General features: G+C 44.3%; 1 protein-coding gene across 2 annotated transcripts in view; it reads right to left on the bottom strand.

Annotated features, from left to right (window-relative positions):
• The window catches only part of LOC135541445 (plexin-A1-like), a 402,887-nt gene that overhangs the window by 186,828 nt on the left and 188,694 nt on the right, over window positions 1–27,365 (bottom strand). For both annotated transcript variants that reach the window (XM_064967699.1, XM_064967700.1), the window contains exon 5: window positions 2,452–2,552. In XM_064967699.1, coding sequence (XP_064823771.1) covers window positions 2,452–2,552 — 101 coding nt within the window. The remainder of the gene's footprint in view (window positions 1–2,451; window positions 2,553–27,365) is intronic.

The raw sequence follows: 27,365 nt of genomic DNA, 5'->3' as shown, positions 1-27,365 counted from the left end.
CGGATGCTGATAAGAAATCCCGCTATGCCCTCAGATGAACTATCAAAACAAGCAAAGCGTCAATACAGGATTAAGATTGAATCCTACTACACCAGCTTTGACGCTCGTCGTATGTGGCAGAGCTTGAAAACTATTACAGACTAAAAAGGGAAACCCAGACGCGAGCTGCCAGTGACGCGAGCATACCAAACGAGCTGAATGCCTTTTATCCTTGCTTCGAGGCAGCACCAGCTGTTCTGGATGACTGTGTGATAATGCTCTCTGTAGCCGATGTGAGCAAGACCTTTAAACAGGTCAACATTCACAAAGCCGCGAGGCCAGATGGATTGATGACATGATGACTCCTTGCTGTCCCCAGTCCACCTGGCCGTGCTGCTGCTCCAGTTTCAACTGACCTGAGCCCTAGGACCATGCCCCAGGACTACTTGACATGATGACTCCTTGCTGTCCCCAGTCCACCTGGCCGTGCTGCTGCTCCAGTTTCAACTGTTCTGCCTTATTATTATTCGACCATGCTGGTCATTTATGAACATTTGAACATCTTGGCCATGTTCTGTTATAATCTCTACCCGGCACAGCCAGAAGAGGACTGGCCACCCCACATAGCCTGGTTCCTCTCTAGGTTTCTTCCTAGGTTTTGGCTTTTCTAGGGAGTTTTTCCTAGCCACCGTGCTTCTACACCTGCATTGCTTGCTGTTTGGGGTTTTAGGCTGGGTTTCTGTACAGCACTTTGAGATTTCAGCTGATGTACGAAGGGCTATATAAATAAATTTGATTTGATTTGATTTGATTGCCAGGGTGTGTACTCAAAGCATACGCGGACCAACTGGTAAGTGTCTTCACTGACATATTCAACCTCTCCCTGACTGAGTCTGTAACAAATGCATGTTTCAAGCAGACCACCATATTCCCTGTGCCAAAGGAAGCGAAGGTAACCTGCCTAAATGAATACCGCCCGTAGCACTCACGTCGGTAGCCATGAAGTGTTTTGAAAGGCTGGTCATGGCTCACATCAACAGCATACTCCCGGATACTCTAGAACCAATCCAATTCACATACCTCGCCAACAGATCCACAGATGACGCAATCTCAATCGCACTCCACACGGCCCTTTCCCACCTGGACAAAAGGAACCCCTATGTGAGAATGATGTTCATTGATAACAGCTCAACGTTCAACACTGTGCACTAAACACCTCCCTCTGCAACTAGATCCTGGAATTCCTAACGGGCCGCCCCCAGGTGGTAAGGGTAGGCAACTACATGTCCGCCACTCTTATCCTCAACACTGGGGCACCTCAGGGGTGTGTACTTAGTCTCTCCCTGTACTCCCTGTTCACCCACGACTGTGTGGCCAAACACGACTCCAACACCATCATTAAGTTTGCTGATGACAACAGTGGTAGGCCTGATCACCGACAACGATGAGACAGCCTATAGGGAGGTAGTCAGAGAACTGCCTAGGACAACAAACACTCCCTCAATGTGAGCAAGACAAAGGAGCTGATTGTGGACTACAGGAAAAGGCGGGCTATACAGGCCCCCATTAACATTGACGTGGCAGTAGTGGAGTGTGTCGAGAGATTCAGGTTTCTTGGTGTTCACAATACCAACAAACTATCATGGTCCAAACACACCAAGACAGTCGTGTAGAGAGCACAACAACACCTTTTCCCCGTCAGGAGACTGAAAAGATTTGGCATGGGTCCCCAGATCCTCAAAAGGTTCTACAGCTGCTCCTTCGAGAGCATCCTGACAGGTTTCATCACCGCCTGGTACGGTAACTGCTAGGCATCTGACCGTAAGGAGCTACAGAGGGTAGTGCGTAAGGCCCAGTACATCACTGGAGCCAAGCTTCCTGCCATCCAGAACCAATATAATAGGCGGTGACAGAGGAAAGCCCCCAAAAATTGTCAGACTCCAGTCACCCAAGTCAGAGACTGTTTTCTCTGCTACCGCACGGCAAGCGGTCCTGGAGCGCAAAGACCTGGACCAGAAGGCATTTTAATAGCTTCTACCCTCATAAGACTGCTGAACAATTAATCAAATGGCAACCTGGACTATTTACATTGATACCCCCCATTTGTTTTGCACAATGCTGCTACACGCTGATTATTATCTACGCATAGTCACTTCACCCCTACCTTAATGTACAAATTATCTCGACTAACCTGTACCCCCTGCTCGTTGACTCAGTACCCCCTGTATATAGCCTCGTTATTTTATTGTGTTACTTTTTACTTAAGATTATTTGGCAAATATTTTCTTAACTCTTCTTGAACTGCACTGTTGGTTAAGGGCTTGTAAGTGAGCATTTCAGCATGTAAGGTCTACACTTGTATGCGGCGCATGTGACAAAGTTTGTTTTGATTATGAATGACAGTATAGCATGAACAAAGAGTAGCTATATATGAGTGAGTGTGTAGACCGAGTGTACAATATGTGTACTTACATGTTGTGGAGGACACACCAGCCACAGTGGGGGTCTTTGGAGCCCAGGCACTGGCCACAGGTGGTGTACTGCTCACAGCTCTCTACAGGTACCCTGCTCACCTTCAGAGATAAGTGGGGGGAGGGGGAGATAGATGGAAAGGAGAGAGAGAACAATGTTAGCCTTTCAAATCATATTAAAGCAATACAGTGCACACGACACAGAAATGTATGCACAAATATGGACTGAAAACTAAATTACATTTAAAAGTGTCAGAGGCTGGAAGTGTGTGCTTGTGTCTGTGTTCTTTCTTTCTACTTTAGTGTGTTGATGAAGCAGCGTGTGTCTTTGAGTGTCGTTCATGTCTAGCGGTGTGTGTGACAGCCACCAACGGTGCGTACACCAGTTTAGGGAACAGGCACGCAATGCACGCTGGGCCGGCTGACAGGTGGCAACTGCTTTGGATTGACAGGTGACCTCCAAAGCCCAACCGGTGTTGGAGAAGACAGACTGACTCACAGTGTGACAGTGTGCGTAACTTATTCAACGCGCTTAGAGGGGTAAAATCGTAGTGATGACCTACAGATGTTTCCATGATCCACAGTATGTTTGTAAGTTAAACCTCTACACCAGAATAGGGTGCTGACAAAGAAGGGTGCTTTTGCTTGTGAGTGTTTGTGTTGGTGATAACATATCACTCTTATTGACCAGTGAGGCCTTCTCTCCACCGTTCTTCCCATGTGTGTATATATCAGTGTGTGTGTGTGTGTGTGTGTATGATAAGGTGGGTAAGTAGTATATTTCTACTGCAGGCTACCTTTGAATTACGTGTTGGAAAGAGATCCCTCAAATGGTAAGTAAGACCACTAAACTACTTCCCCTGGGGGCCATCATTATAGCTAGCAGAGTGAGAGAAACACACACAGGCATGGAGACCCACCTAGGCTCTCTCTCTCCCCCTCCCTCTCTCACCATGGCTAATCCACACACGACAAGGGAGACGAGCTGGAGGCGAGCCATGTGGAGGCTTACTTTACAAGAAGAGAGGAGGAGGGGTGGAGGAAAGGGAGGAACCTAGGAATGAGGAGAGGGAAGAAATGGTAGTGGGACTTCATAAGGCTGATGGGTAAAGAGATGGGCCGGGTCAAGCTTGTGTGTTAGCAGACTATCCTGGGAGGTGTATAAAATGGATTTAAATGGATTTGGCAAAGGTGTATGTAAACTTCCGACTTCAACTGTATCTATATATATATATATATATATATATATATATATATATATATATATATATATATACAGTGGGGCAAAAAAGTATTTAGTCAGCCACCAATTGTGCAAGTTCTCCCACTTAAAAAGATGAGAGGCCTGTAATTTTCATCATAGGTACACTTCAACTATGACAGACAAAATGAGAAGAAAAAAAATCCATAAAATCACATTGTATGATTTTTAATGAATTTATTTGCAAATTATGGTGGAAAATAAGTATTTGGTCACCTACAAACAAGCAAGATTCCTGGCTCTCACAGACCTGTAAGTTCTTCTTTAAGAGGCTCCTCTGTCCTCCACTCGTTACCTGTATTAATGGCACCTGTTTGAACTTGTAATCAGTATAAAAGACACCTTTCCACAACCTCAAACAGTCACACTCCAAACTCCACTATGGCCAAGACCAAAGAGCTGTCAAAGGACACCAGAAACAAAATTGTAGACCTGCACTAGGCTGGGAAGACTGCATCTACAATAGGTTAGCAAGCAGCTTGGTTTGAAGAAAACAACTGTGGGAGCAATTATTAGGAAATTGAAGACATACAAGACCACTGATAATCTCCCTCGATCTGGCGCTCCACGCAAGATCTCACCCCGTGGGGTTGATCACAAGAACAATGAGCAAAAATCTGAGAACCACACGGGGGGACCTAGTGAATGACCTGCAGAGAGCTGGGACCAAAGTAACAAAACCATCAGTAACACACTATGCCGCCAGGGACTCAAATCCTGCAGTGCCAGACGTGTCCCCCTGCTTAAGCCAGTACATGTCCAGGCCCGTCTGAAGTTTGCTAGAGAGCATTTGGATGATCCAGAAGAAGATTGGGAGAATGTCATATGGTCAGATGAAACCAAAATATAACTTTTTGGTAAAAACTCAACTCGTCGTGTTTGGAGGACAAAAAATGCTGAGTTGCATCCAAAGAACACCATACCTACTGTGAAGCATGGGGGTGGAAACATCATGCTTTGGGGCTGTTTTTCTGCAAAGGGACCAGGACAACTGATCCGTGTAAAGGAAAGAATGAATGGGGCCATGTATCGTGAGATTTTGAGTGAACATTTCCTTCCATCAGCAAGGGCATTGAAGTTGAAACGTGGCTGGGTCTTTCAGCATGACAATGATCCTAAACACACCTTCCGGGAAACGAAGGAGTGGCTTTGTAAGAAGCATTTCAAGGTCCTGTAGTGGCCTAGCCAGTCTCCAGATCTCAACCCCATAGAAAATCTTTGGAGGGAGTTGAAAGTCTGTGTTGCCCAGCAACAGCCCCAAAACATCACTGCTCTAGAGGAGATCTGCATGGAGGAATGGGCCAAAATACCAGCAACAGTGTGTGGAAACCTTGTGAAGACTTACAGAGAACGTTTGACCTCTGTCATTGCCAACAAAGGGTATATAACAAAGTATTGAGATAAACTTTTGTTATTGACCAAATACTTATTTGCCACCATGATTTGCAAATAAATTCATAAAAAATCCTACAATGTGATTTTCAGGATTTTTTTCCCTCATTTTGTCTGTCATAGTTGAAGTGTACCTATGATGAAAATTACAGGCCTCCCTCATCCTTTTAAGTGGGAGAACTTGCACAATTGGTGGCTGACTAAATACTTTCTTGCCTCACTGTGTATATATAGTTGAAGTCGGAGGTTTACATACACCTTTGCCAAATACTTTTAAATTCAGTTTTACACACACACAAGGACAGTCTCCTAACACACAAACCCATCTCCTCTCTTCTTCTCTCCTCTCTTCTGCAGTCCCTCTTGCAGCAAAGCACCACCACAACATGATGCTGCCACCCCGTGCTTCGAGGTTGGGATGTTGTTCTTCGGCTTGCAAGCCTTCCCCTTTTTCCTCCAAATATAACGCTAGTTTTTATGCCCAAACAGTAATTTTTTTTTTTAATCAGACCAGAGGACATTTTTCCATTTGCAGTTGCAGACCATAGTCTGGCTTTTTATGGCGTTATCGGAGCAGTGGCTTCTTCCTTGCTGAGTGGCCTTTCAGGTGATGTTGCTATATGACTCGTTTTACTGTGGATATAGATACTTTTGTACCTGTTTCCTCCAGCATCTTTACAAGGTTCTTTGCTGTTGTTCTGGGATTGATTTGCACTTTTCGCACCAAAGAACGTTCATCTCTAGGAAACAGAATGCGTCTCCTTCGTGAGTGGTATGACGGCTGTGTGGTCCCATGGTGTTTATACTTGCGTACTATTGTTTGTACAGATGAATGTGGTACCTTCAGGTGTTTGGAAATTGCTCCCAAGAATGAACAAGACGTGTGGAGGTCTACATTTTTTTTCTGAGGTCTTGCCTGATTTCTTTTGATTTTTCCATGATGTCAAGCAAAGAAGCACTGAGTTTGAAGGTCGGCGTTGGACTACATCCACAGCTACACCTCCATTTGATTCAAATGATGTCAATTAGCCTATCAGAAGCTTCTAAAGCCATGACATCATTTTCTGGAATTTTCCAAGCTGTTTAAAGGCACAGTCAGTTTAGTGTATGTAAAAACTTCTGACCCACTGGAATTTAAAAAATCTGTCTGTAAACAATTGTTGGAAAAATGACTTGTCTCATGCACAAAGTAGATGTCCTAACCGACTTGCCAAAAATATAGTTGGTTAACAAGAAATTTGTGGAGTGGTTGAAAAACAAGTTTTAATGACTCCAATCTAAGTGTATGTAAACTTCCAACTTCAACTATATATATATAAAATAAACACACATTCACTAGCTTTCAAAAGTTTGGGGTCACTTAGAAATGTCCTTGGTTTTGAAAGAAAAGCAATGTTTTGGTCCATTAAAATAACAAAATTGTTCAGAAATACAGTGTAGACAATGTTAATGTTGTAAATGACTATTGTAGCTGGAAACGGCAGATTTGTTATGGCATATCTACATAGGCGTACAGAGGCCCATTATAGCAACCATCACTTCAGTGTTCCAATGGCACGTTGTGTTAGCTAATCCAAGTTTATAATTTTAAAAGGTTGAAAAGACTGATGGAGAGCATCCCAAGACGTATGAAAGCTGGGATTGAAAATCAGGGTTACTTCAACAAATATTGATATCTGAACTCTTCCTAAGTTAAAACATTTGTATTGTGTTGTTTAAAAATGAATATGAAAATTTGTCTTTGCATTATTCGAGGTCTTACAACACTGCATCTTTTTCATTATTTTGACCAGTTGTCATTTTCTGCAAATAAATGCTCTAAATGACAATATTTTTATTTTGTTGTCAGTAGTTAATAGAATTAAAACAAAATGTTAATTTTACCTAAACACATACCCATAAATAGTAAAACCAGAGAAACTGATAATTTTGCAATGGTCTCTTCATTTTTCAAGAGCTGTATGTGCGTGTGTGATAAATCCTACCATTTTCTCTACCTCATGTTACATTGCCAAGCACTGGGAGGGAGCAGTGCTGTCAGGAAACCCATGTCAACACACACATGCAGAAGCACACAAAAAATACATATGCACGCACACATACAAAAACAAACTATTTCGCTCTCTCTCCTCCCACCCACCATCACCTGAAGGGTTAGGGTTATAATCTAGCCTGAAGGGTTAGAGCTTGGGTTAAATTCAAGCATGAATGGTTAGGGCTGGGTTATATTCTAAATCAAATCAAATCAACTTTTATTTGTCACATACACATGGTTAGCAGATGTTAATGCGAGTGTAGCGAAATGCTTGTGCTTCTAGTTCCGACAATGCAGTAATAACCAACAAGTAATCTAACTAACAATTCCTAAACTACTGTCTTATACACAGTGTAAGGGGATAAAGAATATGTACATAAGGATATATGAATGAGTGATGGTACAGAGCAGCATAGGCAAGATACAGTAGATGGTATCGAGTACAGTATATACATATGAGATGAGTATGTAAACAAAGTGGCATAGTTAAAGTGGCTAGTGATACATGTATTACATAAGGATGCAGTCGATGATATAGAGTACAGTATATACGTATGCATATGAGATGAATAATGTAGGGTAAGTAACATTATATAAGGTAGCATTGTTTAAAGTGGCTAGTGATATATTTACATCATTTCCCATCAATTCCCATTATTAAAGTGGCTGGAGTTGAGTCAGTGTCAGTGTGTTGGCAGCAGCCACTCAATGTTAGTGGTGGCTGTTTAACAGTCTGATGGCCTTGAGATAGAAGCTGTTTTTCAGTCTCTCGGTCCCAGCTTTGATGCACCTGTACTGACCTCGCCTTCTGGATGATAGCGGGGTGAACAGGCAGTGGCTCGGGTGGTTGATGTTCTTGATGATCTTTATGGCCTTCCTGTAACATTGGGTGGTGTAGGTGTCCTGGAGGGCAGGTAGTTTGCCCTCAGTGATGCGTTGTGCAGACCTCACTACCCTCTGGAGAGCCTTACGGTTGAGGGCGGAGCAGTTGCCGTACCAGGCGGTGATACAGCCCGACAGGATGCTCTCAATTGTGCATCTGTAGAAGTTTGTGAGTGCTTTTGGTGACAAGCCGAATTTCTTCAGCCTCCTGAGGTTGAAGAGGCGCTGCTGCGCCTTCTTCACGATGCTGTCTGTGTGAGTGGACCAATTCAGTTCGTCTGAGATGTGTATGCCGAGGAACTTAAAACTTGCTACTCTCTCCACTACTGTTCCATCGATGTGGATAGGGGGGTGTTCACACTGCTGTTTCCTGAAGTCCACAATCATCGCCTTAGTTTTGTTGACGTTGAGTGTGAGGTTATTTTCCTGACACCACACTCCGAGGGCCCTCACCTCCTCCCTGTAGGCCGTCTCGTCGTTGTTGGTAATCAAGCCTACCACTGTTGTGTCGTCCGCAAACTTGATGATTGAGTTGGAGGCGTGCGTGGCCACGCAGTCGTGGGTGAACAGGGAGTACAGGAGAGGGCTCAGAACGCACCCTTGTGGGGCCCCAGTGTTGAGGATCAGCGGGGAGGAGATGTTGTTACCTACCCTCACCACCTGGGGGCGGCCCGTCAGGAAGTCCAGTACCCAGTTGCACAGGGCGGGGTCGAGACCCAGGGTCTCGAGCTTGATGACGAGCTTGGAGGGTACTATGGTGTTGAATGCCGAGCTGTAGTCGATGAACAGCATTCTCACATAGGTATTCCTCTTGTCCAGATGGGTTAGGGCAGTGTGCAGTGTGGTTGAGATTGCATCGTCTGTGGACCTATTTGGGCGGTAAGCAAATTGGAGTGGGTCTAGGGTGTCAGGTAGGGTGGAGGTGATATGGTCCTTGACTAGTCTCTCAAAGCACTTCATGATGACGGAAGTGAGTGCTACGGGGCGGTAGTTGTTTAGCTCAGTTACCTTAGCTTTCTTGGGAACAGGAACAATGGGGGGTTAGGGTTAGATTCTAGCCTGAAGGGTTAGGGCTAGGGTTATATGCTAGCCTGAAGGGTTAGGGCTCGGGTTATATTCTAGCCTGAAGGGTTAGGGGTTAGGGCTAGGGTTATATTCTAGCCTGACGTGTTATGGCTAGGGTTATATTCTAGCCTGAAGGGTTAGGGCTAGGGTTATATTCTAGCCTGAAGGGTTAGGGTTATATTCTAGCCTGAATGGTTAGGGCTAGGGTTATATTCTAGCCTGAAGGGTTAGGGCTAGGGTTATATTTGAGCATGAAGGGCTAGGGTTATATTTGAGCATGAAGGGTTAGGGTTAGGGTTATATTTGAGCATGAAGGGTAAGGGTTAGGGTTATATTTGAGCATGAAGGGATAGGGCTAGGGTTATATTTGAGCATGAAGGGTTAGGGCTAGGGTTATATTTGAGCATGAAGGGTTAGGGCTAGGATTATATTTGAGCATGAAGGGTTAGGGTTAGGGTTATATTTGAGCATGAAGGGATAGGGCTAGGGTTATATTTGAGCATGAAGGGATAGGGTTAGGGTTATATTTGAGCATGAAGGGTTAGGGCTAGGGTTATATTCTAGCCTGAAGGGTTAGGGCTAGGGTTATATTTGAGCATGAAGGGTTAGGGCTAGGGTTATATTTGAGCATGAAGGGATAGGGCTAGGGTTATATTTGAGCATGAAGGGATAGGGTTAGGGTTATATTTGAGCATGAAGGGTTAGGGCTAGGGTTATATTTGAGCATGAAGGGATTAGGATTATATTTGAGCATGAAGGGTTAGGGCTAGGGTTATATTTGAGCATGAAGGGATAGGGCTAGGGTTATATTTGAGCATGAAGGGTAAGGGATAGGGTTATATTTGAGCATGAAGGGTTAGGGCTAGGGTTATATTTGAGCATGAAGGGTTAGGGCTAGGGTTATATTTGAGCATGAAGGGATAGGGCTAGGGTTATATTTGAGCATGAAGGGTTAGGGCTAGGGTTATATTTGAGCATGAAGGGTTAGGGCTAGGGTTATATTTGAGCATGAAGGGTTAGGGCTAGGGTTATATTTGAGCATGAAGGGTTAGGGCTAGGGTTATATTTGAGCATGAAGGGTAAGGGATAGGGTTATATTTGAGCATGAAGGGTTAGGGCTAGGGTTATATTTGAGCATGAAGGGTTAGGGCTAGGGTTATATTTGAGCATGAAGGGATAGGGCTAGGGTTATATTTGAGCATGAAGGGTTAGGGTTAGGGTTATATTTGAGCATGAAGAGTAAGGGTTAGGGTTATATTTGAGCATGAAGGGTTAGGGCTAGGGTTATATTTGAGCATGAAGGGTTAGGGCTAGGGTTATATTTGAGCATGAAGGGTTAGGGCTAGGGTTATATTTGAGCATGAAGGGTTAGGGCTAGGGTTATATTTGAGCATGAAGGGATAGGGCTAGGGTTATATTTGAGCATGAAGGGTAAGGGATAGGGTTATATTTGAGCATGAAGGGTTAGGGTTAGGGCTGAAGGGATAGGGCTTTATATTTGAGCATGAAGGGTTAGGGCTAGGGTTATATTTGAGCATGAAGGGTTAGGGCTAGGGTTATATTTGAGCGTGAAGGGATAGGGCTAGGGTTATATTTGAGCATGAAGGGTTAGGGCTAGGGTTATATTTGAGCATGAAGGGTTAGTGCTAGGGTTATATTTGAGCATGAAGGGTTAGGGCTAGGGTTATATTCTAGCCTGATGGATGGTTATTCTAGAAGCTCGTTTCATTAGCATCCAGTGAGGATTTGGCCGGCTGCCCGGATGGGATGCAGAGAGAAAGTAAGAGGTGCTGAAGAATGACACAGAGGAAGAGCTGCTCAGAGCGGATAGGCTGCGATATGATAGAAGACGTTTCAATGTCACTCTGTTTTAACACTAAATCCGCTAAAGCAGTCATTTCACTGCTCATTAATTATAATGTTTTATTACTCTGACATGTGTTAAGTCAAGCACCCATCCGTCCTTGACTTTAACTAAATAAGTCCAGATAACACACAGTCGTGTTAGAATCTTAATATCACAAATAGAACTGGAGATATAACAAGTTTAATGAGGGCATGTCATTTTTGTAAAGGCTTTCCCCAGTTGCCCCTCCTCCTACTGACAGTAAGGCCTGCTCCGCTCCATCTCCTGACAGTAAGGCCTGCTCCGCTCCATCTCCTGACAGTAAGGCCTGCCCCGCTCCATCTCCTGACAGTAAGGCCTGCTCCGCTCCATCTCCTGACAGTAAGGCCTGCCCCGCTCCATCTCCTGACAGTAAGGCCTGCTCCGCTCCATCTCCTGACAGTAAGGCCTGCACCGCTCCATCTCCTGCAGTAAGGCCTGCCCCGCTCCATCTCCTGACAGTAAGGCCTGCTCCGCTCCATCTCCTGACAGTAAGGCCTGCTCCGCTCCATCTCCTGACAGTAAGGCCTGCTCCGCTCCATCTCCTGACAATAAGGCCTGCTCCGCTCCATCTCCTGACAGCCTGCTCCGCTCCATCTCCTGACAGTAAGGCCTGCTCCGCTCCATCTCCTGACAGTAAGGCCTGCCCCGCTCCATCTCCTGACAGTAAGGCCTGCTCCGCTCTCCTGACAGTAAGGCCTGCTCCGCTCCATCTCCTGACAGTAAGGCCTGCTCCGCTCCATCTCCTGACAATAAGGCCTGCTCCGCTCCATCTCCTGACAGTAAGGCCTGCTCCGCTCCATCTCCTGACAGTAAGGCCTGCTCTGCTCCATCTCCTGACAGTAAGGCCTGCTCCGCTCCATCTCCTGACAGTAAGGCCTGCCCCGCTTCATCTCATGACAGTAAGGCCTGCTCTGATCCTCCTCCTGACAGTAAGGCCTGCTCCGCTCCATCTCATGACAGTAAGGCCTGCCCCGCTTCATCTCATGACAGTAAGGCCTGCTCTGATCCTCCTCCTGACAGTAAGGCCTGCTCCGCTCCATCTCATGACAGTAAGGCCTGCCCTGCTCCTGACAGTAAGGCCTGCTCCGCTCCTCCTACAGACAGTAAGGCCTGCTCCGCTCCATCTCCTGACAGTAAGGCCTGCTCCGCTCCATCTCATGACAGTAAGGCCTGCTCCGCTCCTCCTCCTGACAGTAAGGCCTGCTCCGCTCCATCTCCTGACAGTAAGGCCTGCTCCGCTCCATCTCCTGACAGTAAGGCCTGCTCCGCTCCATCTCCTGACAGTAAGGCCTGCTCCGCTCCATCTCCAGACAGTAAGGCCTGCTCCGCTCCATCTCCTGACAGTAAGGCCTGCTCCGCTCCATCTCCTGACAGTAAGGCATGCTCCGCTCCATCTCCTGACAGTAAGGCATGCTCCGCTCCATCTCCTGACAGTAAGGCCTGCCCCGCTCCATCTCATGACAGTAAGGCATGCTCCGCTCCATCTCCTGACAGTAAGGCCTGCTCCGCTCCTCCTCCTGACAGTAAGGCCTGCTCCGCTCCTCCTACAGACAGTAAGGCCTGCTCCGCTCCTCCTCCTGACAGTAAGGCCTGCTCTGCTCCTCTTCCTGACAGTAAGGCCTGCTCCACTCCTCCTCCTGACAGTAAGGCCTGCTCCACTCCTACACCTGACATTAAGGCCTGCTCCGCTCCTGCACCTGACAGTAAGGCCTGCTCCGCTCCTCCTCCTGACAGTAAGGCCTGCTCCGCTCCTCCTCCTGACAGTAAGGCTTGCTCTGGATTACCGCCCAACCCTAGCTTACAAAACAAATTTAAACAAACTAACCATGGTCCAGTGCAGGGCTGGAACAAAAGCCTGCACCCCCAGCAGATCCAGGACCAGAGACCCCTGGGTATCTTAAAGGTGAGGGTCAGCACTCTCTTACTCAGACAGCTTCATAAGGAATGCTTTTCCAACAGTCTTGAAGGAGTTCCCACATATGCTGAGCACTTGTTGGCTTCTTTTCCTTCACTCTGCGGTCCAACTCATCCCAAACCATCTCAAGTGGGTTGAGGTCAAATGATTGTGGAGGTCAGGTCATCTGATGCAGCACTCCATCACTCTCCTTCTTGGACAAATAGTCCTTTCACAGCCTGGAGGTGTGTTTTGGGTCATTGTCCTATTGAAAAACAAATAGTCTTGCTAAGCGCAAACCAGATGACGGCATATCGCTACAGAATGCTGTGGAAGCCTTGCTGGTTAAGTGTGCCTTGAATTTTAAATAAATCGCTGACAGTTTCACCAGCAAAACACCATCACACCTCCTCCTCCATGCTTCACAGTGGGAAACACACATGCGGAGATGATCAATTTCCCTACTCTGCGTCTCACAAACACATGGCAGTTGGAATAAAAAAAAATCTCAAATTTGGACTCATCAGACTAAAATGACAGATTTCCACCAGTCTAATGTCCATTGCTCATGTTTCTTGGTCCAAGAAAGTCTGTTCATCTTATTGGTGTCCTTTAGTAGTGGCTTCTTTGCAGCAATTCAACCATGAAGGCCTGATTCACGCAGTCTCCCCTGAACAGTTGTCTGTTACTTGAACTCTGTGAAGCATTTATTTGGGCTGCAGTCTGAGGTGAAGTTAACTCCACTGAACTTAACTCTGGTTCTTCCCTTCCTGTAGCGGTACTCATGAGAGCCAGTTTCACGCTTGATGGTTTTTGCGACTGCACTTGAAGAAACTTTCAAAGTTCTTGAAATTTCCCAGATTTACTGACTTTCATGTTTTAAAGTAATGATGAATTGTCATTTCTCTTTGCTTATTTGAGCCGTTCTTTCCATAACATGAACTTGGTATTTTACCAAATAGGGCTATCTTCTGTATACCACCCCTACCTTGCCATCACAACTGATTGGCTATTAATTCTTAGCACTTAGGCCCCTTTTTTCTTCACTTCCTGCCTGAATGACATGCCCAAAGTAAACTGCCTGTAGCTCAGGCCCTGAAGCCAGGATATTAATATCATTGGTACCATTGGACAGAAAACACTTTGAAGTTTGTAGAAATGTTAAAACATTATGTAGGAGAATTATAAAAATAGATATGGCAGGAGAAAATCCAAAGAAAAAACAACCTGAATTGTTTTTTGAGAGAGACCATCCTCTTAGAAATGCAAGAGCAAGGTCATATTGAAAAGCTGCCTGGATGCATTCATATGGCTTCCACAGAGTGTCAGCAGTCTATGTTCAAGGTTTCAGGCTTGTAAATTCCAAAACAAATAAGAAAGATCAGTTTTAGTAGGACACAGTCTTGGAAATTTGTGATTGGGCACACCATGAAGACGTTACGCACCTGCTAAAATCGGTTTCCTATTGAACATACTTCTTTACAAAATAAATATTATAGTTTGATCACATTTTTGGGTATCTGAGGAGTAAATAGAAAAATATTTAGACTTGTTGAAAGAAAGTTTAGGGGTAGATTTTCAGATTCCTTTCTCTGCAAGTTGAACGAGTGGATTATTCAAATCAACGGCGCCAACTAAACAGACTTTATGGGATATAAATAAGGATTTTATCTAACAAAACGACACTACATGTCATAGCTGGGACCCTTTCGATGACAAATCAGAGGAAGATTTTCAAAAAGTAAGTGAATATTTAATCGTTATATGTGAATGTATGCAGTTAGATTAACAAGAATTTAAGCTTTCAGCCGATATAAGACACTTATATTTACCTATGTTTAAAATCCATAATATTTATGATTATTTATTTGAATTGCGCGCCCTCCAGTTTCACCCGAAGTTGTCCTGCTACCGGGACAACGATCCTTCAGAAGATTTAAGAAGGAAAGATATTCCACAAATTAACTGTTAAGAAGGCTCACCTGTTCCGCTAGCGGAACCCCTCGACCTCATTCCCCTGAAAAGGAAGTGCGCGAAATTCAAAAATATTTTTTTTGAAATTTGGAACTTTCACACATTAACAGGTCCAAAACAGCAAGTGAAAGATAAACTTCTTGTTAATATACCCATCGTGTCCGATTTCAAAAAGGCTTTACAGCGAAATCACAACATATGATTATGTTAGGTCAAAGCCAAGTCACAAAACACACGCCAAGATAGGAGTCACAAAAAGCAGAAATATAGATCAAATTAATCACTAACCTTTGATGATCTTCATCAGATGACACTCATAGGACATCATGATACACAATACATGTATGTTTTGTTCGATAATGTGCATATTTATATCCAAAAATCTCAGTTTACATTGGCGCGTTACACAATGTTTTCATTCCAAAACATCCGGTGATTTTGCAGATAGCCACATCAAATCCCAGAAATACTCATAATAAACATTGATAAAAGATACAATTGTTATTCACAGAATTAAAGATAGACTTCTCCTTAATGCAACCGCTGTGACAGATTTCAAAAAAACTTTACGGAAAAAGCATAATCTGAGTACGGCGCTCAGAGCCAGTCCAGCTAAAGAAATATTCGCCATGTTGGAGTCAACAGAAGTTAGAAATAATGATATAAATATTCACTTACCTTTGATGCTCTTCATCCGAATGCACTCCCAGGAATCCCAGTTCGAACATAAATGACTGATTTGTTCCATAAAGTCCATAATTTATGTCCAAATAGCCACTTGTTGTTAGCGTCGTCTTCATGAGGCACGAGCACTACGTCCAGACAAAAACTCAAAAAGTTCCATTACAGGTTGTAGAAACATGTCAAACGATGAATGGAATCAATCTTTAGGATGTTTTTAACATAAAAATTCAATAATATTCCAACCGGAGAATTCCATTGTCTGTAGAAAAGCACTGGAATGAGAGCTAACTCTGTCGGGACCGCGCGTCACGAGCCTGAGACACTCTGCCAGACCACTGACTCATTCAGCTCCCATTACCCTCTCCTTTATAGCGGAAGCTTGAAACAAGTTTCTAAAGACAAGTTGCATCTAGTGGAAGCCTTAGGAAGTGCAACTTGACCCCATAGACACTGTCTATTCGGAAGGCCAAGTTTTGAAAACCTACAAACCTCAGATTTCCACTTCCTGGTTGGATTTTTCTCAGGTTTTCGCATGCCATATGAGTTCTGTTTTACTCTAAACGTCATTCACACAGTTTTAGAAACTTCAAAGTGTTTTCTATCCAATAGTAATAATAATATGCATATATTAGCATCTGGGATTGAGTAGGAGGCAGTTCACTCTGGGCACGCTATTCATCCAAAAGTTAAAATGCTGCTCCCGATCCCAAACAGGTTAACTGAAATGCATTCCTCATGAAGCGGATTGAGAGAATGCCAAGTGTGCAAAGCTGTCAAAGGCAAAGTGTGGCTACTTTTTTTAGAAGAAGAATCTCAAATATAAAATATATTTTGATTTGTTTAAAACTTTTTTGATTACTACATGATTTCATATGAGCTGATGTCTTCACTATTATTCTACAATGTAGAAAAGAGTAAAAATAAAGAAAAACACTTGAATGAGTAGGTGTTTTGACTGGTAGTGTGTGTGTGTGTGTGTGTGTGTGTGTGTGTGTGTGTGTGTGTGTGTGTGTGTGTGTGTGTGTGTGTGTGTGTGTGTGTGTGTGTGTGTGTGTGTGTGTGTGTGTGTTCTAACAGGCTTTGTTATAGCCGCCCCGATGGCCTAAGGCCCCTGTAAAGCCTTCAATACATGCTTTCATTGTCGGTAAGATCAGAGGGACATAAAAAGTGGCAGTTGGGGCCTTATTTAAATAAAGGCTTCCATGGGCCATATTGGACCCTCCAGAGGAAACAGTGGGATGGGGACATACCATAAACTTCACCCGCAGATTGAGGCTCGTCCCCTGGGGTGGATTACCTAGGAGCTTGGGGCAGTGTTCTTCGATCCTGGATCTCGGATAGGGACAGGGTGTGCAGGGTTTTGTTTTAGCCCAGCATTAACATAAGCATTTCCAATAAATCAAGGGCTTGATGATGAATAGTAGATGAGTTGAATTAGGTGTGTTAGTGCAGGATTAGAACTAAAACTAGGGGCAAGAGGATAGGGGTGGAGGTAGGATAGAGAAGGAGGCAGCACTGAATCAGCTCAGCTTGCCTGTCAGAACTGCTCTAACAAATAACCAGCTAATCACAGCAGGTTATGATTAGATTTAAAAGACGCTTCAGTTTTTACCTGTCATCAACCACCAACGGTCTCTCTCTGCTACGCCAGTCCATGTAGAATTAGTGCAGCTCCCCCCATTTCAATAAACGTCCATCATCCTCCATCAGCCGCAAAATGTAATCTGTGCTCGCGTCAAACCGTGCCATGTGGCTACAGACATCGATTCGGCCCCGGCAACAGTAATCAAAACGGAGAGGGAGGAATGATAGTCACGAGCATTAATGTAAACGTAACCTAGTTCTTTAACTTTAGCCTAGCGAATTAACGAAGCAATAGCGCACATACTTCCATTGGGGGTCTATGGGGAGTCAGTTGCTGTGTAGCCCACTTGCTGCAGGGTTATCAAAACCAGGCTAGTGAAGCGTCTCTATTGATTGGATTGTAAGGGATTAGAGGGATCGATGGCCGGTGGTCTGTTAGATATGTTTAGATATGTTGACTGATTGGAGATGAGCAGGGAGGCTAACAGTGCTGGGAGTGTGGGGGGTCTCTAAATCTGGTTTAGAGAAATGGCTGAATTTGCACATATTCAAAGATACTTTGGCCACCAGTAAAACCTTAGGTGCTGGCGAGAGGAGGTAATGGACATACCTCTCAATGGACAGACCTCTCAATGGATTGAAAGGTCTATCAAACCTCTTACAAATACATCGCCACCCCTATTTAACACATTGCCACCCCTCATTTGACTAACACACCTCAGCCCCAATTTGACTAACACACCTCAGCCCCAATTTGACTAACACACCTCAGCCCCAATTTGACTAACACACCTCAGCCCCAATTTGACTAACACACCTCAGCCCCAATTTGACTAACACATGATCTCAAACACATGACCTCAAACACATGACCACAATTAAACACATGACCACTATTTTCCTTCCTTCCATCCCTCCTCCCCAACGCCATCACATCACTAGTTCCTGCATCTTGAAAAATACCAAACTAAAAAGTGAGAAAGAAAGAGGGGAGTGGTAACTTCCATTATGGCGACGATAGCATCAGGCACAAGCAGTTTCTGAGCATAATTTTCTTCCACTATCTGTAAAGAATTATTGTCAATATAGAGCGAGAGAGGGAAACAGAGAAAGAGAGAGAGAGAAACAGAAAGAAAGAGATAGGGAAACAGAGAAAGAGAGAGAGAGAAACAGAAAGAAAGAGATAGGGAGCATGATCTACCGAGATTAAGACACACCGAAACCTATTCCTGGCCGGCAAAAACATCCCATCTGACATCTCCTGCAGCAGCGGCCACTGTCAAAGGGGATTGCCATCGTTCAGACGCTCTTTCCTTCTGGAGAGCGAGGGAAGGAGGGGGAGATGGGGGGGAAAAGGAAAGTAAAAAGCCCTCCTCCATTCCTGGATGGATGACATGAGGATTATATCCCATTAAGTCCTTCAGAGGTAAAGAGAGGGGTGAGAGAATAAATAGTTTAAAAGCTGAATTGGTTCTGTTTATATATATATATATCTCTCTTTTTTCTTTTTCAGAGATGCACACACACACACTCTCTCCCCTTGATCCTCTCTAGCATAGTGAGATCCAGTCAAAGAGACACACTGTATGCTAGTGTTAAGGCATGGCTGCAGCAGTGTGTGATGATAGAAGGCCATGTGCCTCCCTGAATCTCTCCCCATCCCAGACGCCAACTGTCAAGCAAACAGCAGATGTGTGACATCTCAGACCGGGGTGTGGAATGCACAGTACCAGTCAAAAGTTTGGACACACCTACTCATTCAAGATGTTAAATTTTTTTAAACACATTTTTACATTGTAGAATAATAGTGAACACCATGAAATAACACATATGGAATCATGTATTAACCAAAAAAAGTGTTAAACAAATGAAAATGTATTTAATATTTGAGATTCTTCAAAGTAGCCCCCTTTGCCTTAACGGAAGCTTTGCACACTCTTGGCATTCTCTCAATCAGCATCATGAGGAATGTTTTTCCAACAGTCTTGATGGAGTTCCCACATGTGCTGAGCACTTGTTGGCTGTTTTTCCTTCACTCTGCAGTCCAACTTATCCCAAACCATCTCAATTGGGTTGAGGTCGGGTGATTGTGGAGTCCAGGTCATCTGATGCAGCACTCTATCACTCTACTTCTTGGTCAAATAGCCCAAAAAGATAATTACTTGACACATTGGAAATCATTTACCAAAAAACAAGGGCAAACCTCAATGCTATTTGGCCTAAACAGAGAGGACACAGTGGCAGAATACCTGACCACTGTAACTGACCAAAAATGAAGGAAAGCTTTGACTATGTACAGAGCATATCCTTGCTATTGAGAGAAGCCACCGCAGACAGACCTGGCTCTCAAGATAAGACAGGCTATGTGCACACTGCCCACAAAATGAGTTGGAAACTGAGCTGCACTTCCTAAACTCCTGCCAAATGAATGACCATATTAGAGACACATATTTCCCTCAGATTACACAGACCCACAAAGAATTTAAAAAACAAATAAACTCCCATACCTCCTGGATGAAATACCACAGTGTACCATCACAGCAGCAATATTTGTGTTGCCACAAGAAAAGGGCAACCAGTGAAGAACAAGCCCCATTGTAAATACAACCCATATTTATGTTTATTTCCCCTTTTGTACTTTAACTATTTGCACATCGTTACAACACTGTACATAGACATCATATGAAATGTCTTTATTCTTTTGGAACTTTGGTGAGTGGAATGTTTAGTGTTAATTTTTTATTGTTTATTATCTATTTCACTTGCTTTGGCAATGTTAACATATGTTTCCCATGACAAAGGCCCTTAAATTGAATTGAATTGAGAGCAACACTTTCACCATGAGAGAGAGCGAGATAGGAAGAGAGCACGCAACACTTTCACCACGACAGAGACAGAGAGCAACACTTTCACCACGAGAGAGACAGAGAGCAACACTTTCACCACGAGAGAGCAGCACTTTCACCACGAGAGAGAGAGCGAGAGAGAGAGAAGGGGGTAAGGTCATGTAAGAGGTGTAAGTGTGTAGGAGGAAGGTTTTAGCGGGACAACCCCCACTCCTCCATCCCCGGCTACTGTCTGCCCCTTTCCGCGTCTCACATCACCACCCCAAAGTCTATTAACATTTACATTACAATGACTACGTCCCCCATACGGTGTATATGTGTGTGTGTTTCTCAGCTTTGTGTGTGTGTTTGTGTGCATACATGTGTTAGACTGGTGAATCCAAGTGTGACTGTACAGCATGGTACTTAGAATGGGTAAAACGAGTGGCCTAAGCGACTGAGCGAGGTATGATCGTCTCAGAAACGTCCCGGCCTCCTGGGCTTTTCCAGCACGACAGTATCTAGGATTTATCGAGAATAGTGCAACAAACAAAACAACATCCAGTCAGCGGCAGTCCTGTGGGCAAGAACAGCTCGTTGATGAGAGAGGTCGAAAGAGAATGTCAAGATTCATACACGATAACAGGAGGGCCACAAACAGACAAATAATAGTGCAGTGAAACAGTGGTGTACAGAACTGCATCTCATTAACGCACAACTCCTCAATCCTTGTCAGTGATGGGCTATTGCAGCAGACGGTCACATCAGGCTCCACTCCTATCAGCTAAAAACAATAGGAAGCGACTCCAGTGGGCACAAACACTGGACAAGAGGAGTGAAAAAACATTGGAAGGAACATGACAGCGATTTCAGTTTAATGGAATGGCCTGCACAGTGCCCAGACCTCAACCAAACAGTGCATGTTTGGGATGAGATGGAAAGGGCTGTAATCGCAGCATGAATGTTTCGCCATCCAATCTGCAGCAACTGTGTGATGCCATTGTGTCAGCATCGACTAACATCACCGTGGAACGTTTCCAGACAACTTGCCGAAGCCATTCCCTGAAGAATTCAGGCTGTTCTGGAGGCACATGGGGGTCTGGCCAAGTACTACATGGGTGTACCTAATAAACTGACTGTATATCATAATAATATTCTCAGAGCTATGTCTTAAGTGTTTGTGTGTGCTGAGTGAATAACTCAGATTACTACACATCTTCACTGTCCAACCAACACTAGTTTCCTCTTTCTCAATATTAATATTTTACCTAATTCCTAGCTACCTAACACAACAAACTGATACACTTTGCATTTCAGTCAGGATTTAGGCCCACATCCTAACTAATTCCGGCAGGTATAGTACCTGACTGTAGGTGCAGCCAGCAGCAAGCATTTACCCAGGAACTTGACATTTTCTTTGTTTGCACTGAGGTGTTGTTTGGAGCCAAGTCTGCTACTGCTAATGAGGTTGGGTGGTGGCCAGGTATCTGCGGGTTCAAACCCATTGATGTACACATGTTGCCCCCAGAGACAAGAAACTACTTTGTCAAAAGGCGGTTTGCACCCCGACCAACACGTGCCAAACATCACAGAGGCTAGGTCTGCGCTGTCTTTTGTGGGAGCAGTTTTGGGGATTTGAACCCGCAACCTTGGGATAATGGTGATGCTCGTGGCATTGTGAGGAGTGCTAGGAGCCCAGAGGAGAGCTTATTTTGCAATTTGGAATGAGAATACTCTTTGAAGAGGACAGACGATAGACAGCCTACACACACAAGCAAGCACAGCACACACACACACACACACACACACAAACACACACACACACACACACAAAAGTACTCACAAAAACAGGGTTATAAGTGTGTGTGTGAGCCTGAGTTCGCAGGTCATTCGCATGAGCAATGACAAAGACTCTTGACCGTGTGTAAGGCAACATGAATTCCAGTCTTACAGCCCAGTGACTTTGCTAAACAATGAAACGAAGACAAGGAAGAGTTCACTGAACATGGATTACAAGACAATGACAGATACCTTGGTTATAAGTATTTTCTATGAATGGAAATAGAGAAAGACAGCAATGCAGATTTGCTGTTCAGTGTCTTGGCTTATCTAAGACAATGTTTGAGGAACAATTCTCTGACGAGATACTTTCATACAATATCCTTTATGTTAAAGATAAAGATTCTCTGTCCATCTCTATTTTTTTTAATGTGTTTCCTTTCATAGTAATTGTCTGCTCTCTCCACTTGGCAAATGGCTAAATCGCCCACAATATGACTATTTTATAAATGACAGCTCAGTCAAAGACACAAAGACGACAGATGAAGATATGTATGTAGTCATACTGTCTTGGCTGTCTTCAATCCATGGCTGTTTAACTAGGACTGTCTCCTCAAGGTGCATACATAAGTTCATATACACACACACACACACCTTCGGTCAAATTTCCCCTTTAATAATCATGAGAATCATGGCCTTAAATTACTGGACCATTTTACCATGCCCCTAAAGAGAGACTCAGAGCAGGGTTCCTGTCGTGTCTGTATCTGTAGACCCGCCATGGGCCACGCTCCAGTGGATATGTCCAGTGACACTTTAATGTGCTTGGCTTGTCTTGTGGATCCCTGCGGGCTGAGAGCACAGAGGCTGCTGGGGCTCTGCCTGCCATGCAACATCCTCATACACTTATGTGTAACCGGCGAGGCAGAGGAGAGTGTGTGTGCGCGAGAGTGAGAGGAAGAAAGTGAGGGAGAGAGAGAAGAGGGATGGGTATGTGCGTATCAGAGAGTGTGGTGTGGTAAGGGGGTTGGTTATATGGTATATAACATGGATTGATAGTTGGGTGGCATTAACATGCTCAACGACTCAACCTAAACCCTGAAACCAGCACTCTACTTCCATCCCCCCCTCCTCCTCTCCTTCCATCATCCTCCTCCTCCTCTCCTTCCATCATCCCCCTCCTATCCTTCCATCATCCCCCTCCTATCCTTCCATCATCCCCCTACTCTTCCTCTCCTCCCATCACCCCCCCTCTCCTTACATCATCCCCCTCCTCTCCTTCATCATCCTCCTCCTCCTCTCCTTCCATCCTCCTCCTCCTCCTATCATCATCCTCCTCCTCTCCTTCCATCACCCCCTCTCCTTCCATAATCCCCCTCCTCCTATTCTCTCCTTCCATCACCCCCTCTCCTTCCATCATCCCCTTCCATCACCCCCCCTCTCTTCCATCATCCTCCTCCTCCTCTCCTTCCATCGTCCCCCTCTCCTTCCATCATCCACCTCCTCTACTTTCAACATCCCCCTCCTCTACTTCCATCCCCATCCTTCCACCCAAGATCCAATTCCAGAATATTCTACAATTATCTCACATAGGGCAGTAGAGGTGTAAGAGGATGGAGAGCAAGAGAGAGAAAGAAAGAGAATGAAGGGTGAGCTTGAATAAGAATGGTTAAGAGAGAGAGGGAGAGAAAGATGAAAAAGAGAGAGGGGGTAGAGAAAGATGGGAAAGACAGCAGGGTAGAGAAAGATGAAAAAGACAGCAGGGTAGAGAAAGATGAAAAAGGCAATAAAAAGGGTTAAATCATTAAAAAAATGTATGGGAATGGAATCAATGCAAGCCGGTCCAGAGGGCGGCCCTCAATTTGGGCTTAGAAGGAAGCATGTCAGAGAGAGAGGAAGGAGGGGGAAAAGAGGAGAGGTGCTAGCTGAGTAGCCGAGCCATGGACAAAAAGAGGGAGGGGGTTATGAGTACGATGGTGGGCTAGGGGAACAACCTCTAGTCATTAATACTGAGGGATTTTAACCAGGGGTCTAACCCATAGAGAGGTACCCCCAACACCCTTCAGCGCCCCTCTGCTTAACCCACCTGGTCTCTGTTAATGAGGATCAAAGTCAGGCATTGAGATGTTTGGGTGGGGTGGAGTGGTGTGTGAGAGAGCGAGAGAGTGAGAGAGAGCGAGAGTGCCATTGAGAGGGTGCGAAAGAGAGAGCGAAAGAGTGAGTGTGAGAGGGAGAGTGAGAGAGAACGCGCGAGAGAGAAAGAATGTGCACCAATAGGATCTTCAGTTGAAGTCGGAAGTTTACATGCATTTAGGTTGGAGTCATTAAAATTTGTTTTTAAACCACTCCACAAATTTATTGTTAACAAACTATAGTTTTGGCAAGTCGGTTAGAACATCTACTTTGTGCATGACAAGTAATTCTTCCAACATTAGTTTACAGACAGATTATTTCACTTATAATTCACTGTATCACATTTCCAGTGGGTCAGAAGTTTACATACGCTAAATTGACTGTGCCTTTGAACAGTTTGGAAAATTCCAGAAAATTATATCATGGCTTTAGAAGCTTCTGATAGTCTAATTGACATCATTTGAGTAAATTGGAGGTGTACCTGTGGATGTATTTCAAGGCCTACCTTCACACACAGTGCCTTTTTTCATGACATCATGGGAAAATCGAAAGAAATCAGCCAAGACCTCAGAAAAATAATTGTAGACCTCCACAAGTCTGGTTCATCCTTGGGAGCAATTTCAAAATGCCTGAAGGTACCACATTCATGTGTACAAACAATAGCACACAAGATTCAACACCATGGGGTCATGCAACCGTCATACCTCTCAGGAAGGAAACACATTCTCTCTCCAAGAACTGAAAGTACGTTGGTGCAAAAAGTGCAAATCAAATGCAGAACAACAGCAAAGGACCTTGTGAAGATGCTGGAGGAAACAGGTACCAAAGTCTAGTGGGGCAAAAAAGTATTTAGTCAGCCACCAATTGTGTAAGTTCTCCCACTTAAAAAGATAAGAGAGGCCTGTAATTTATCATCATAGGTACACTTCAACTATAACAGACAAAATGAGGAAAAAAAATCCAGAAAATCACATTGTAAGATTTTTAATGAATTTATTTGCAAATTATGGTGGAAAATAAGTATTTGGTTCACTGTATCACATTTCCAGTGGGTCAAACGAGCAAGATTTCTGGCTATCACAGACATGTAATAACTTATTTAAGAGGCTCCTCTGTCCTCCACTCGTTACCTGTATTAATGGCACCTGTTTGATCTTGTCATCAGTATAAAAAACACCTGTCCACAACCTCAAACAGTCACACTCCAAGCTCCACTATGGCCAAGACCAAAGAGCTGTCAAAGGACACCAGAAACAAAATGGTAGACCTGCACTAGGGTGGGAAGACTGAATCTGCAATAGGTAAGCAGCTTGGTTTGAAGAAATCAACTGTGGGAGCAGTTATTAGGAAATGGAAGACATACAAGACCACTGATAATCTCCCTCGATCTGGGGCTCCACGCAAGATATCACCCCGTGGGGTCAAAATGATCACAAGAACGGTGAGCAAAAATCCCAGAACCACACGGGAGGACCTAGTGAATGACCTGCAGAGAGCTGGGACCAAAGTAACAAAGCCTACCATCAGTAACACACTACGCCGCCAGGGACTCAAATCCTGCAGTGCCAGACGTGTCCCCCTGCTTAAGCCAGTACATGTCCAGGCCCATCTGAAGTTTGCTAGAGAGCATTTTGATGATCCAGAAGAAGATTGGGAGAATGTCATATGGTCAGATGAAACCAAAATAGAACTCGTCGTGTTTGGAGGACAAAGAATGCTGAGTTGCATCCAAAGAACACGATACCTACTTTGAAGCATAAGGGTGGAAACATCATGCTTTGGGGCTGTTTTTCTGCAAAGGGACCAGGACGACTGATCCGTGTAAAGGAAATAATGAATGGGGCCATGTATCGTGAGCTTTTGAGTGAAAACCTCCTTCCATCAGCAAGGGCATTGAAGCTGAAACGTGGCTGGGTCTTTCAGCATGACAATGATCCCAAACACACCGCCCGGGCAACGAAGGGGTGGCTTCGTAAGAAGCATTTCAAGGTCCTGGAGTGGCCTAGCCAGTCTCCAGATCTCAACCCCATAGAGTTGAAAGTCCGTGTTGCCCAGCAACAGCCCCAAAACGTCACTGCTCTAGAGGAGATCTGCATGGAGGAATGGGTCAAAATACCAGCAACAGTGTGTGAAAAACTTGTGAAGACTTACAGAAAACGTTTGACCTCTGTCATTGCCAACAAAGGGTATATAACAAAGTATTGAGATAAACTTTTGTTATTGACCAAATACTTATTTTCCACCATAATTTGCAAATAAATTCATAAAAAATTCTACAATGTGATTTTCTGGATTTTTTCCCCTCATTTTGTCTGTCATAGTTGAAGTGTACCTATGATGGAAATTACAGGCCTCTCTCATCTTTTTAAGTTGGAGAACTTGCACAATTGGTGGCTGACTAAATACTTTTTTGCCCCACTGTATATCCACAGTAAAAACGATTCCTTTATTTATTTTTTATTTATTTCACCATTATTTAACCGGTTAGGCTAGTTGAGAACAAGTTCTCATTTGCAACTGCGACATGGCCAAGATAAAGCGTAGCAATTCGACACATACAACAACACAGAGTTAGACATGGAATAAACTAAACATACAGTCAATATAGAAAACAAAACGTCTATATATAGTGAGTGCAAATGAGGTAAGTTAAGGAAATAAATAGGCCACGGTGGCAAAGTAATATAGCAATTAAACACTGGAATGGTAGATCGTTAGAAGATTAATGTGCAAGTAGAGATACTGGGGTGCAAAGGAGCTAAATAAATACCAGTATGCTGATGAGGGTAGATAGATAGATGGGCTGTTTACAGATGGGCTATGTACAGGTGCAGTCATCTGTGCACTGCTCTGACAGCTGGTGCTTAAAGCTAGTGAGGGAGATGTGAGTCTCCAGCTTCAGAGATTTTTGCAGAGAACTGGAAGGAAAGACGACCAAAGGAGGAATTGGCTTTGGGGGTGACAAGTGAGATATACCTGCTGGAGCGCGTGCTACGAGTGGGTGCTGCTATGGTGACCAGTGAGCTGAGATAAGGCGGTGCTTTACCGAGCAGAGACTTGTAGATAAACTGAAGCCAGTGGGTTTGGCGACGAGTATGAAGCGAGGGCCAACCAACGAGAGAGTACAGGTTGCAATGGTGGGTAATGTATGGGGCTTTGGTGACAAAACGGATGGCACTGTGATAGACTGCATCCAGTTTGTTGAGTAGTGTTGGAGGCTATTTTATAGATGCCATGACCGAAGTCGAGGATCGGTAGGATGGTCAGTTTTACGAGGGTATGTTTGGCAGCATGAGTGAAGGATGCTTTGTTGCGATATAGGAAGCCGATTCTTGATTTAATTTTGGATTGGAGATTTCCTAATGTGAGTCTGGAAGGAAAGTTTACAGTCTAACCAGACACCCAGGTATTTGTAGTTGTCCACGTATTCTAAGTCAGAGCCGTCCAGAGTAGTGATTCTGGACGGGCGAGCAGGTGCGGGCAGTGATCGATTGAATAGCTTGCATTTAGTTTTAATGT

Source organism: Oncorhynchus masou, chromosome 6 (genome assembly GCF_036934945.1).
Source record: "Oncorhynchus masou masou isolate Uvic2021 chromosome 6, UVic_Omas_1.1, whole genome shotgun sequence".
NCBI classification, from domain to species: domain Eukaryota; kingdom Metazoa; phylum Chordata; class Actinopteri; order Salmoniformes; family Salmonidae; genus Oncorhynchus; species Oncorhynchus masou.
Note: the sequence above shows the minus strand (reverse complement) of the source record. Positions and strands in the feature narration are given on the sequence as shown.